This window comes from Falco rusticolus, chromosome 1 (genome assembly GCF_015220075.1).
Source record: "Falco rusticolus isolate bFalRus1 chromosome 1, bFalRus1.pri, whole genome shotgun sequence".
In the NCBI taxonomy this organism is placed as follows: Eukaryota; Metazoa; Chordata; class Aves; order Falconiformes; family Falconidae; genus Falco; species Falco rusticolus.
In genome coordinates this window covers 113,707,136-113,719,429 of record NC_051187.1, presented here as the reverse complement: position 1 = coordinate 113,719,429, position 12,294 = coordinate 113,707,136, and the positions used below count along the sequence as shown (strand labels likewise).

The 12,294-nt window shown below is 38.8% G+C and overlaps 1 protein-coding gene across 5 annotated transcripts in view; it reads left to right on the top strand.

Annotated features, from left to right (window-relative positions):
- The window catches only part of GAB1 (GRB2 associated binding protein 1), a 101,494-nt gene that overhangs the window by 51,028 nt on the left and 38,172 nt on the right, over nucleotides 1–12,294 (top strand). For all 5 annotated transcript variants that reach the window (XM_037396940.1, XM_037396965.1, XM_037396929.1 and 2 more), the window contains exon 2: nucleotides 7,279–7,573. In XM_037396940.1, coding sequence (XP_037252837.1) covers nucleotides 7,279–7,573 — 295 coding nt within the window. The remainder of the gene's footprint in view (nucleotides 1–7,278; nucleotides 7,574–12,294) is intronic.

Below are 12,294 nucleotides of genomic sequence, written 5' to 3'. Positions count from 1 at the left end.
GACTTTCTGAGAAACAGGGCAGGAAACCCAAGGCCATATAGACGTGTGGGTAAGGGACCTGCAACAGAGAGACTTCTCCTTGGGCCATAACAAGCGTCATGCCATGACAAGCGTTATGTTTTCATTGCTGACAAAGCAGTGAGAGGAGGTGGCACAGCTAATGTCTGAGATGGGGAATATGTTGCTGGCAGGACTGTTAGGGAGTTATGCCTTAGCCACATAGGGTGGGTGGTGTGAAGCAGAACAAGTAGAAGTGAAAAGGTAAGTTTGCAAGTGATCAGAAATGACAGAATATTTATAGGCACAAGAAGTGGATAAGGTGATGTAGAAAGATAGAGGGATGATCTGGTCGCTGGTCCTAGCTTGGAGACAGTGAAATGAAGGCTCAGGTCCTGGCTCAAAGCAGATCTGCAGCAATTGCTCTGTGTAGCTCTCTGAATTGGTTCTCCTTTGGTGAAGAGATGATGACGATGGTAATTCTCTGGTGTGCAGCAGTATGGTGGAAAGAAATTGTGTTTGTCATTAGAAAATTTCTGACATTGCAGATAAGTATTTATTGAAGTCATTGATGATACTAGTCATAATAAGGATCAGTTTAATGTGAATTAGATGATACAGACCTGGCTGCAGTATTATACTGGGAAGAGGCATAAGGCTTTAAAAAAATAAATGCAAAAAACCCCAACACCCCCCAAAACAAGAACCACATGAAATATGGAAAGGACTATGAGTTAGTTTTAAATTCACAAAATAAAGCAGCACTTAATCTTCCATTGTCTGAATTGTATATTGCACCTTTTTTGGTGCTTTAAGTAGTGGTGTAATGCTGGGAGACTAATTCACATGCTGAAACGTCAGTTATGGAACAGTGCTCACAGTAAATCTGTGTGGAAGTATTGTTCTGCTGTATTTTCAGTGTTTTCTTTTGTTTATTTAACAAGCTAAAGTTAGAATCGACAGCACAAGACTAGAAAATGGTGACAATAGTTTGAAAACAGGAAATTTTGGCCTTGTGTGTATTCGGAACAGATGATCAGGATGATGGCCAGGAGAGTGGAAACTTCCACTGAGACTGTTTTTTCCTTATTTTGCTCAGTGAGAAAAGATGGTGCTTCCTGGAAAACAAGTCTTAAGTATTTAAAGAAAGTCATAATGTGTTCACTGTTTTCCTTGTATCACATTTGTTTATTTTGCAGCAATCTGTTTACACTTCGTAGTCCTTAATGCTACTAAAAGTAGAATATTTGGAGTGTTGTCAAACTTTGGAAGTGCATTTTCTGCTATTAAATTAGAGACTAAACATGCTTTTTTGTGCTCAATTTAGTTTTTCTGTCTTACGGTTCAAAAAAAGAATAAGGGCATCACTTTTAGGGAAGAGAATGGCAGTTGCCAGTAGGTGCTATGACAATGGGTTTCAGAATTAGCTAGTAATTGCATATTCTTCAGTTTTGGTGGTCATTATATGGCCTTGCTAAAAAAAAAAGTTTTAAAAGACTTTCAGAAAATGCTTTCTGAAAAATACCCCTTAATTTATTTTCAGATAGAAATACACAAGTGTTAATTCCTCAGGGAAAACGTGAGCTGAAATTTTGAAATTTCACCCTGTTGGAGTTAGTTCTGCAAACTGGAAGAGTGGCAAGTGGAAAAAGTAAAGTTCTGTAATTGAAGTACTGTTACCTAATGTGACCTCTTTTGGCTACTTCCCGGCAGTCCTCCCAAATATGTGCCTTGTGGGATGAAGCTGATCAGTGACAGTTGTCTATGCCTACCACAGACAGGATTTAAAAAGAAGCATATTGTGAAGGAACACTCTTTTTTTTTTTGAGCTTCTGTTGGGATGCAGAGCACAGTTCAAATGTACAAGTCCGTGAAGCTGTGTCAGAGGTGTTTATCTCCTGTGATGAACAGAACACCTGGACACTAGAAATGTAGAGGCAAAAAGGAGAAGAAATACTCAACTTCTGTTTGTGATCCTTCTTCCTGTTGTTTGTCAAAGACATACAGCAATTTCAATATTGTTTAGCCTTTGCACTGGGAAAAAAAGGAGGAGGGATAGATGAAATAGATGGGTGCAAAAAGCTTAAATCTAGCAAACACATGAAAGGAGCTCAACTATACATTCCGGACTTCATCAAATGTCCAGGAGAGTATTCTTGAAGTGACCTTGCCCCCCGCCCCACCCCCCATCCTTCTCTCTGGTTGATGCTTCTTATGTCTTCTACTTTATGAGTTCGTTCTGAGCAAGAAAATGTTTTTTTTCATGTGTTTGTAGAACATCAGGGGTTTTTTTTTGATCTTTCCTTGTGCCCCTGGATAAGTTGCTTCTTAGTTCCAAGTCTTAGTTGACTTCTCTGGGAAAGGAGGACACCAAATGCTGCCCTTTTTAAGTACTTTCTGTGGAGTAAAGAGATGAAAACTAAGCACAAATGTCTGCACACTTGAGAGATGAGAAGGAAAGTCTGAGATTTGTAATTTTATTCCCAGGTCTGCTGGTCATACATGGGGAAAAGATTTATTAGTGGTACTGCTGGAGCAGGATGTAAGCGATATCCTCTTGGGCTTAGCCAGTGCTCAACAGTTTGTAGGTGTATTTTTGACTGGACGTTACCCAAGAGAAAAAAGGTGGTAACTATGCTAGAAGAGAAGAATCAGCTTTAAATGAAGTGAGTATCATGGGTAATAATACTTGGCAAACCAAGGAAGGACGATTGACCAGTTTATCAGTGAGCAGGTACTTGACCACATAACAGAAAATGCTGTAAAAAATAGACCAGAAAAAAAAGTTGCCTTTGATATAACATTTCTAAACTTTTATTTAAAAATTTAATGTAATTATTTTAGCCTCTTGAGCGTCAGCTTGAGGGGGTCCAAATGGAAGGTTAAATGTATTTTAAAATATAAATGTAAATTATCTACTCTTTCCTGCCCCTTCCTCCTTATTTTCCCTCTCCATTTACACATACATCCCCTATGTCCGACATCTTTGAACTACAGCCAACAGCTGAATGAGGTACATCTGGAATACATATGATGGGGAAAAAAATTAATCCATGAATGTAAAAATTGAGGAAGTTGTAGCTGTATCTCTCTTAACAGATAGACCTTTCTTAAGGGGATTATATTGTAAAACCTGTATACTGCATACGGGTTCCACTACGGTCTTTAAACCTGCTCTCCCACCCCCCAAAAAAACAAAACCCAAAACAAAAAACCCAACCCCCCAACACTGCTAAATGATGCTTTCTGCCAATTTCTTAGCTGATTCACTTGCTTTTAAGTCAGCAGTTTGCATGTATCTGAGTGGAAAAAACAATCATAGGAATGTCTTGTTTTTGCGTTTTAACCTACTCAAAATGCTGTGTGAAAAATAAAGGATTCCACTGTTCCTTTGATCATTTGATGCTCTGTGGGTGAGCAGCTTGTCACATTTTAGACTACCTCAAAAACAAGCAAACAAGCTTGTTTCTGTAGTTATGATGGTCTCATGATACAATGGTCTCATGATACAAACAGGACAATGTTTGGCAGGAATGGTGATGTCCTATGTTAAGCCAGCTGATATGCTTTGCAGCTCAAAGGAGAAAACAAGCTGAGGGGCACACAAGGCCTTTCTTAGTCAGAAACAAAAGCAGCAAACCTCGTTAAACCTTGTTTTGTAATAATTTACAAAGCTTACACAGGCTTTTGGTGAACTTCATTCTCAAGACATTTGCCATATTACACTTTTAGAAGGACTTTACTTCTGAATTAGGTATTTGGTCTGCATGCAGTGTTTTGTAACTAAACTAAAACCCTGTTTATATTAATAACACACATTTATATATATGAAAAAGGCTTTCACTATAAAAGACCACCTTTATGTGCTTAAATATTTTTCCAGAATTAAATGATACTTGTATTGGGACAAAATGTTGAATCTCATACTACCTGTTTTTTGACTTCTCAAACTTTATGCAGTTGACTTTTAGCACAGAAAACCAGTGTTTGATATTGTATGGCTGAATCAGTAGTGTGACAGATAATTAGCACCTGTAATTTGCCTGTGAACTAAAAACTAATTGCATCTTTTTTGATGATTGAGAAATAGTCTGTAACATGTTCTGTAAAAGAAAATGCTAAATTTTCAAACAAGAATGACCAAAGGGGTTAAAAAAAAAAAATTAAATTTACATAAATATGTATTTGCACATGTGCATGCTCTTTTAGGGATTTCTTTTTGGAAAGCCATTACTGAAGAAGCTCTCTTCCTTACACATATAGCACAGTAGTCTGTACTTCAGTGAGGCAGTGTACAGCTTTTGTTACAACAAATGCTGAAATGTTAAAAATAGATCAAGCTTTAAGAATCCCAGATATTTTCAAATAACAAAGGGTGATTTATGTGGGCTCATTTTGCACTTTGACAAAATATAGAGGAGCTTTTGTACTATGATTAGCAAGGGTGCTGATGTCAGTTCGCTTGTCTAGCCTTAAGCTTTATTCTGCTGCTAAATTGTGCTTTGTACTGTAATCCAGAGAACCTTTGTATCTGCCTTGTTAGTGTGTAGTTTATGGAATTGCTTTTGTTTTTGAATGTAATCTGTGCCAGTTTCAGTGAGTGTGACTCATTATATGACTGAAATAAACGTTCACATATGCACTATGTGAAAACTCTTCAAAAATAGTGGCAGGTGCTGGTAGGCTAAATGCAACGTTTTAAGTATTTTTTAGTTGCTATTTTGTAGCCCGAAGGGCTGAAAGCAAATTCCATTTAGTTGGTCGAATTTCTGAATTTTTAAGAGTCCTATTTAGTCATTAATGCTCAACAGAGATTGCCAGGATTGTTCAGAAACTTTGTCCTTAACACAGTACTAGAAATAAACTTCTAGAAGAGGCTTGCTTGGTTAATACAGCATTGCATATTTTTTTAACACAAATCGTGAGACAATGCATCGTGCTTCTCAGTTGCTCTTGTTCCTCTCCTATTTCTAATCTCTTTCCTCCTGATTTATGCTTTGAAAATGACTGAATGACTAAAGAAGTTAAAGATAAGGCTAGTTTCTGAAGCAACAGTTCTGCAGTTTGGTGTGTAACAGTTACCTGTTATCAACCTTGTCTGGAGAGAGAGCCTTCAATACTGAAGTTTCCTGCATCGAAGTTGTCACTTGATTTAGAAACAGAAAACAAGGCTCTGCTAGTGGTTTTGGGTTGCTGTTAAACCGTGCTTATCATCTGTGCTACTAGAAGATGCTCACATTTGAAATCTAAGTTGAGGGCATTTCATCTGTTACATGTTTGTTACACATGTTACAATCTAAGTTGAGGGTGTTTCATCTGTTACATGTTTCTGTGTCTTGCTCTTCGCCCAGTTGAACTTACTGCTGCTGGGAAAATAGTTGCTTGAGACCTTGACTTGATTCACACAGTTCAACATTGAAAGGCAGATGCTATATTCACAACTACAGTGAATATACTTGTTTTATAAGGTATAAAAGTTACCTTAAAATTAAGTAACTTTTAGAGGCTTGGTAGTCAGAGTATGGATCACAGGCCTTAATTAAGCTGTCTGGCGTTTTCCCCTTTTTCCTGTTCACTGTACTATCTTTCCTTAATACCTTCCTAGGCCTGTCCCTGCTAAAAGGCATGCCCACTTGACAATGAGGGGTTTGTGAGTCTCTAGTGCAAAGCCGACTGCGCTAGTTTGGAGCTGGATGATGGCAGCGCAGTTCTCACTTTCTTTTACGTCCTCCCTCCACTAGTTTGTTTGAAAGTGACAGCTACATAAAAATGAAATGGCAACACTCTTGTGCCTCAGGATGATGGGTCTGTATCTTTTTGTAATACTAACTAAGAAACTTTTTCAAAGCTGTGTCCCAGTGTGTAAAGGACATGGTGTGTCTTGACCTCTTCTGGGACCATCCTTGTTGATTTCATTCCTATCCTTGGTTAACATGGAGCCAGGCTGGGCCAAAAGGAGTACTTACTCACCTGTTTTATTTTCTTATGTCTTCTGTTGGTTTTTGTCCTTCCAAAGGACTTGCTGGTGACCTTGTCTGAATATCCTAAGGAAGTTTTAAATGGGGTGCCTTGGGGAATGATGTGAGTCTGCAGTGAATGTGCAATGGCTTGGCTACTGCGCTGACTTGCCTAGGTCTCCAACTTTGTTGAAAAGCATAAAAACAAATGGGCAAAACAGTGATGGCTCCCCACTGTCCGGACTGCTTTCAGATTTTGATCTGTGAATGCAGTGTAGCTCTTCTAGTTGGCAATGGCAGTAAATCTGGTTTTTTCTACTGTGCACATTATCCTGGCATCTGTGTATATGAAGAAGCTTTTAAGATAGAATGCTGTATTGCTGGTAGAGTTGAGGAACCAAAACGCAGCAACGCAAGGTAGTAAAGATACTGTTGGTAACAGCCAGGACAGTTGTATGCAAACCTTGTTTTCTTGGTTTGAGTTAGCATCCATGGTGAGAATTACGCCAGGTGACAGAGGCCCACTGGAATGAAAGGCAGTGGTGGATTAGTTGGAAGATGAGGCATCTTAGTTGTGCTTTCTCCCAGACCAGCTTATTTCTGCAGCGGCAGGAACGCTGGTATAACAAGCATGGTGTCAGATAGTGACATGTATTTTTTTTCTGTAGACATGCCTTCCACAGAGGCTGGTTTTATGTGGTAAAGCTATAACATTTGGTCATTCTCTCCATCCCCATCTCTCTTATGGTTTTCAAAATAATAATGTAGTGTTGTAGAAATATTATGAAGCTCTGAGTGCAGAGTTCCCCTAGCATTGAGACAAGCATACGATGTGAGCATTGTCTGTTCTTTAAATGCAGGTCACTATCCTTGAGTATCAGTGAAAAATTCAGAGTTAAAATGCAAATATTGGAAACAAGACATTATGCACCACTTAAAGATACATTTTATGCCTACATCAGCTTCCTTCAGAAGCTTTTTGTGTGTGCTTTTTTCCCCTCCTGGTCCCTTCCCCCCTTTTTTTCTTTATTGGATTCATCCTTCCTCATTTTGTAAACAGTAATTTTATATCCCCTTGTTACAAGCAAAGCTAAAATAAACTTTAAAATACAAATGCACTAATCCTTTAGTCCTCTGTTGTAAAAATACATAAATAGATTCTGTTAAATGTAGGTAACTGGTATATAATCTCTTAGAACTATAATTGAACTGTGTATTATTACTCAGTTCAACCCAGGCTGAAACTATACGTAAAAGGTAACAGTCTTGAAGTATGATTTCTTCCTTCTAATTTTTCTTCTTTTTTCCTCTCTCCAATTTTCAGGCATGGAAGAGGAGATGGTTTGTCCTTCGCAGCGGCCGTTTAACGGGGGATCCGGATGTGCTGGAGTACTACAAAAATGACCATGCCAAGAAGCCTATCCGTATTATTGACTTAAATTTGTGTCAACAAGTGGATGCTGGATTAACATTCAACAAAAAAGAGTTTGAAAACAGTTATATTTTCGATATCAACACCATAGACAGAGTTTTCTATTTGGTAGCAGACAGCGAGGAGGAGATGAATAAGTGGGTTCGATGTATCTGTGATATCTGTGGGTTCAACCCTACAGATGAGGGTAAGTGCTGTTGGTTTTTCTGAGAAAGTGTGATGCCTTCATAAGGAGAATGTTTCAAAGATCAGATGACTATCATCAGCTGGCGTGTTTTAAAACTTGACTGTATTCGCTATGAAACTTCCTTGTTACTCTTGAAAAAAAGCAAGCTGAGCAGAGGGAGGTATTAAGTATTTGTTATAAATTAAGTGTGTCATAGAACTTGGATGATGCTCTTCTGTTTTGCATGATGTTAGGTCTTGAGACTATAGCAAAAATCTTTTAAGTAACATCATGCAAAACAGAAGATCATTACAATCATCAGAGGAATCCCATTTGGTATAAAAACGTATGGTTATGCAAGCAAGAATGAGTGCAAAATGTCAGGTTTCTAATATTACCATTTCTCAGTCTGCTTTGCAACTTGAAAAAACATAATATATCCGCCCCCCACCAGCCGAAACAAAAAATAACTTGCAGTTCTGTACCATCCAGCTCTAATTTGCCCAACATAGACATTGTGTGAAAACAGCTTGTAGGAAACAGGATAGTGTGCTTAATTCCTACAAATACCTTGTGGCCATTGCTTGTCCTGGAATCCATCCTTATTTATTAACTTACTATTCCTGCATTCCTTGTGGAGATCAGTGGGTTGCATGACTTGCTGTAGCTCTGTGCACAGTCCCAAGGAAAGATTAAATAGGAGTGGTAAGAAGGTTAGAAATAAAGCATGCCTGATTGAAGGGGCTAGAATTAAATCCCTGGGTTTAGTAGGCTTGCAGATTGAGGGAGGTGGGGGGAAGAAAGAGCTTGCATCTCTTCTACTCCAGACAGATCTTAAAAAATGACTGGACAATATTGTCACTTTATAAAGAGGGGTGCTTTTCTTTCTCCTTATTGCAGTTTTTAACTAAAACTTGTCAGGAAAACTTAGTCTGTGAATTACCATTCTAATAGCAAATTCAGTGAAGGGTAGTTGTTTTGACAGTTCCAGCATGTTTTTATGACATCCTGAACATAACCGAGACCACCCACAGCACGTTTCTAAAAGCGATTGTCTTGTGATTCAGTATTGAGTCTGCCAGGCATCTGTCACGTATGGGAGAGGTAGGCAGGTGGCTGCTTTTCAGGGGATAATACACTGGTGCACCTGCGCAGCTGTGGGCAGGAGGCACTCAGAAATTATTGGTTCTGGGGACAAACTATGAATCTGGAAAGTAAGGAGGAAATGTGTTTACCTGGCAGCTCAAAGGAGGGACATGCTCATTGTGTGGAACACAGAGGTGGGGTCCCCTCAAAGTCATGAGGCCTTTCCTTGCTGAGAGCTGGTGTACACTAATTTTCTGTTGATGTTACATCCTTGTTGAGTGACATACTCTCATTGCATGTTTAATCTTTGGCATTTTACCTTTGTGTGAATTATCCTGACATCTTTACTTTGCATAACAGAGTTGACAATACTGCTGCTTTATGGGTTTAGTAATGTCTTGCAACGCTAAGTGTCTGTTTATTACCAAGTTCTTCTTTTTACAACATAAATCTTCTTACTAATGGAAGAGCAAATCATAAATATTCTCAATAAAGTCTGTTTTAACATACAGTTTATTCTGAAAGCTAAAGAATAGGTGAAGTTCACTGCAGACCACAAAAAAGCACTCTTAGTATGGAACTAAACACAAAGAGAATGTATGGGGCGTAACCAACCTTCCCTTTAGTCTATGGAAGCAGAAGGTTGTTTCCTTTGAAGCTGGACAAAATGTCTTGCCAGACTGGTTAAGAGTCTTGTTATGAGGGGGACTGTCATTGCCATCCTTTGCTCAATCGAGAACTAGGGGCACCACTGGTCTATCGCTCTTGCTGCTGTTCATTTGGAAACCCAGTTCAATTGTCTCCTTGGATTTACAAAGAAAAAGATTGAGACTGTGGTGGTTAGTGCTGTTAGAAAATGAATATAGAGTTGTTTTGGTGTTGGGCAGAACGAGGAAGGAAGTTAATCATAACTGTGGAGAGACCAAAAAAATAAAGATCACTTCAGACTAGCTCTGAACAGCTCCTTCCATACTTAGTGAAGACTGAGAAATTCTTATGATGCAAAGTTTGTTTTCTTTTATTCGTTTTCTTAAAAATGAATACTCACGGTAATTTCTAAACTATATAACGCTTTGATGTGACCTTCCAGCTAGAAACTGGTTTACGCACATGAAATCTGTTTGTTGTGGAGATCTGCAATGTTACATTTGTATTTGGACTGAGGAGATACAAATTTATGTTCTTTAGTCATATTTACAAGCCGTGGAGTCTCCAGCTTTGTGATTGCATCATAGTGTAGTGTAATCTGTAATGATTACGTTACAATGACGTTATATGACTTTTTCTAGGAGCTTTCTTTTAAGGAAGGGCTTACAGTGATTTAGGTCTTTTAAACTTATGGGACACGAGCATGAAGGAAATGCTATTTTTTTTTAATAAGCCATATCTACTTTTGTAAAGAAATTGTTGGGTACTTTTTATGTTTTTCTCCAGTTAATGCTTCTTGTTTTCACACTGAAGCTGCAAAATGCCTGGTTCTGTGGCGTCTGTCTTTTTAAATGCACATGCAAAAGTGGGGGGAGCTACACATGAGCAATGGTTTTAGATTTTCCACCAAGTTACGTACTGCACTTTTAGCACTTACATTTTTTCTGTAAGGTCATAATATAATAGGTCATTTAGAGGTTAAAATGTAACTGTGAGTAAAAATGTGTTGCCAGTGTTTTGTGTGCTTTGAACTTCCATGAGAGGTGTTCTGAGATGGAGAGGCTAAATGGACATGGGAAATGACTATTCTCTGCCTGGTGCTGTGGAGACCTCAGCTGAAATACCATGGCCTGAGCTTCCGGAAGGATAAGGATAAATGTTTAAAGAATGGTAGAGATAAAGGAAATGGATTTTTAAAAGCCATCAATGGGGAGAAAAGTTGAAGGATTTGTTTTTCCCAGGAAGAAAACACTGATGGAAGAGCTGACTTTCAGAGTATAAAAAGCTGTGATAAGCAGGACATAGATCAGTTGTTACCTGAAGAGAGAAGTAATTTGTTTCTCTTTCATTGAGTGATGTAATGATACAGAAAAACCTTCCAAGGATATTTAAGCACAGGCTGTGAAAGCCCTTCCCTAGAATTCAGTAGACATCTGTGATGAATGTTTTATACATGATCCAGCTCCATGTTTCTGTAATTCAGTGAATTGTGTGTTTGGCAGGGCAGGGGAAGGAGGAAATAATCTTGCTATATGCAAACATCTTACTTGCGTGTATTCATTTGAATAAAGATAGCAATAACAAAGTAAACCAGAAGAAATAACAAAGTAAGCCAGAAGAAAAAAAGAAAAGGACAGAACAAGACGTTGAAATCTACAATTACATTTATACAAATAATTACACACAGCAAAGAAAATTTGTCGTCATAAGAACTGTACTTTGAAAATGCAACAGCTTGCTTCACATGCAACACTTTCAAAGTCTGCAGTGTTTCTGTTCAGGCAGCTGCTGTCTGGTATATGCCTCTCATGCCTTCTGCATTTTGCACAGTAATAGAGGTTGTGGAGTCTCCTTCTCTGGATATACTGAAAACCCTCCTGTATGAGGCTCTGTGCAGCCTGCTCTAGGTGAACCTGCTTTAGCAGGGGGTTGGACTAGATGATTTCCAGAGGTTCCTTTCAACCCTGACCATTCTGTGATTTTTCAGAAAACCTTTTTTTAAATTTATTTTTTTTAAAAAAAATCATGTTCTGATAATATATTCACTGCAGGTTTATCATAGCTTGGGTGCAATAGCAGTGACTGTCGGGTTGAACGTAACTCCACTGTCCGATCCTGACTCCTTGTATTCTCTTTAATGCTGCATGGTCAGGTATCACTGCTGTTATGCTGTGTTGGAGATCGCTGTATCAATCAGATCAGGATACCCCTGTGCTGCCTGTTACACAAGTGTGGAACAGAAAACAGGTTCTGCCACTAAGAACTTCCTATCTGCAGTAAGAGACATCAACATAGGAGCAGAGGCATGGGAAAAAGTGAAAGCAAGTAAGGGTTTGACCATTGTGACAGAAAGTGGTCTTAGTGCTTTGTCTGTTAGACTATTGTTGAACCCCGGGATTTTTGAGAAGACATTTTCTTTGATAAATAGCGGACATTGGAGGTGTTTAGGGTGACCTGTGTTTAGGTCTGCCTATAAGAAATACAAAAATTCTCTTCTGACAGCCCTAACAAGTGGATGGATCAAAACCACCATCTTAATAACATGTGATGGATTTAAGAGACCTTGGTCATGAAAGAGCTCAAAAGTGAGGAGAAATAGCATGAGCTTTCAGGTGAAGGAAGGGAGGCTCTGGAAGAACATAGATAAAAGCGTAACGACAGAGTAATATGCTTAAACGAAGTCTTTGCAACGAAGTTGCACCACAGAGATGATGACCTTAATGAAGAGCTGATATTTATTTTTCTTTTAATCTCTTGGGTACGATTAACTAGAAAGTCAGCTCGGAGATGACCTGTCAGGAGGATGAGTAGGTGGTGACCTCGGGTGCAGTGAAGAATAATACAAAAAGACAAAGTTAAGCATTAGGGGAGAGACCTTCCAGACAAGGACTGTGGGTCTGTTGTCTTAGAACTGAGGCAGTAGGTTTAGAGGGAACAGTGGCACAAAGGAATCTCTTTCTGTGGAGGCTGTTTTGGTTGGTTGCTTTGAGGAAGTAAAGGTGGGGGAT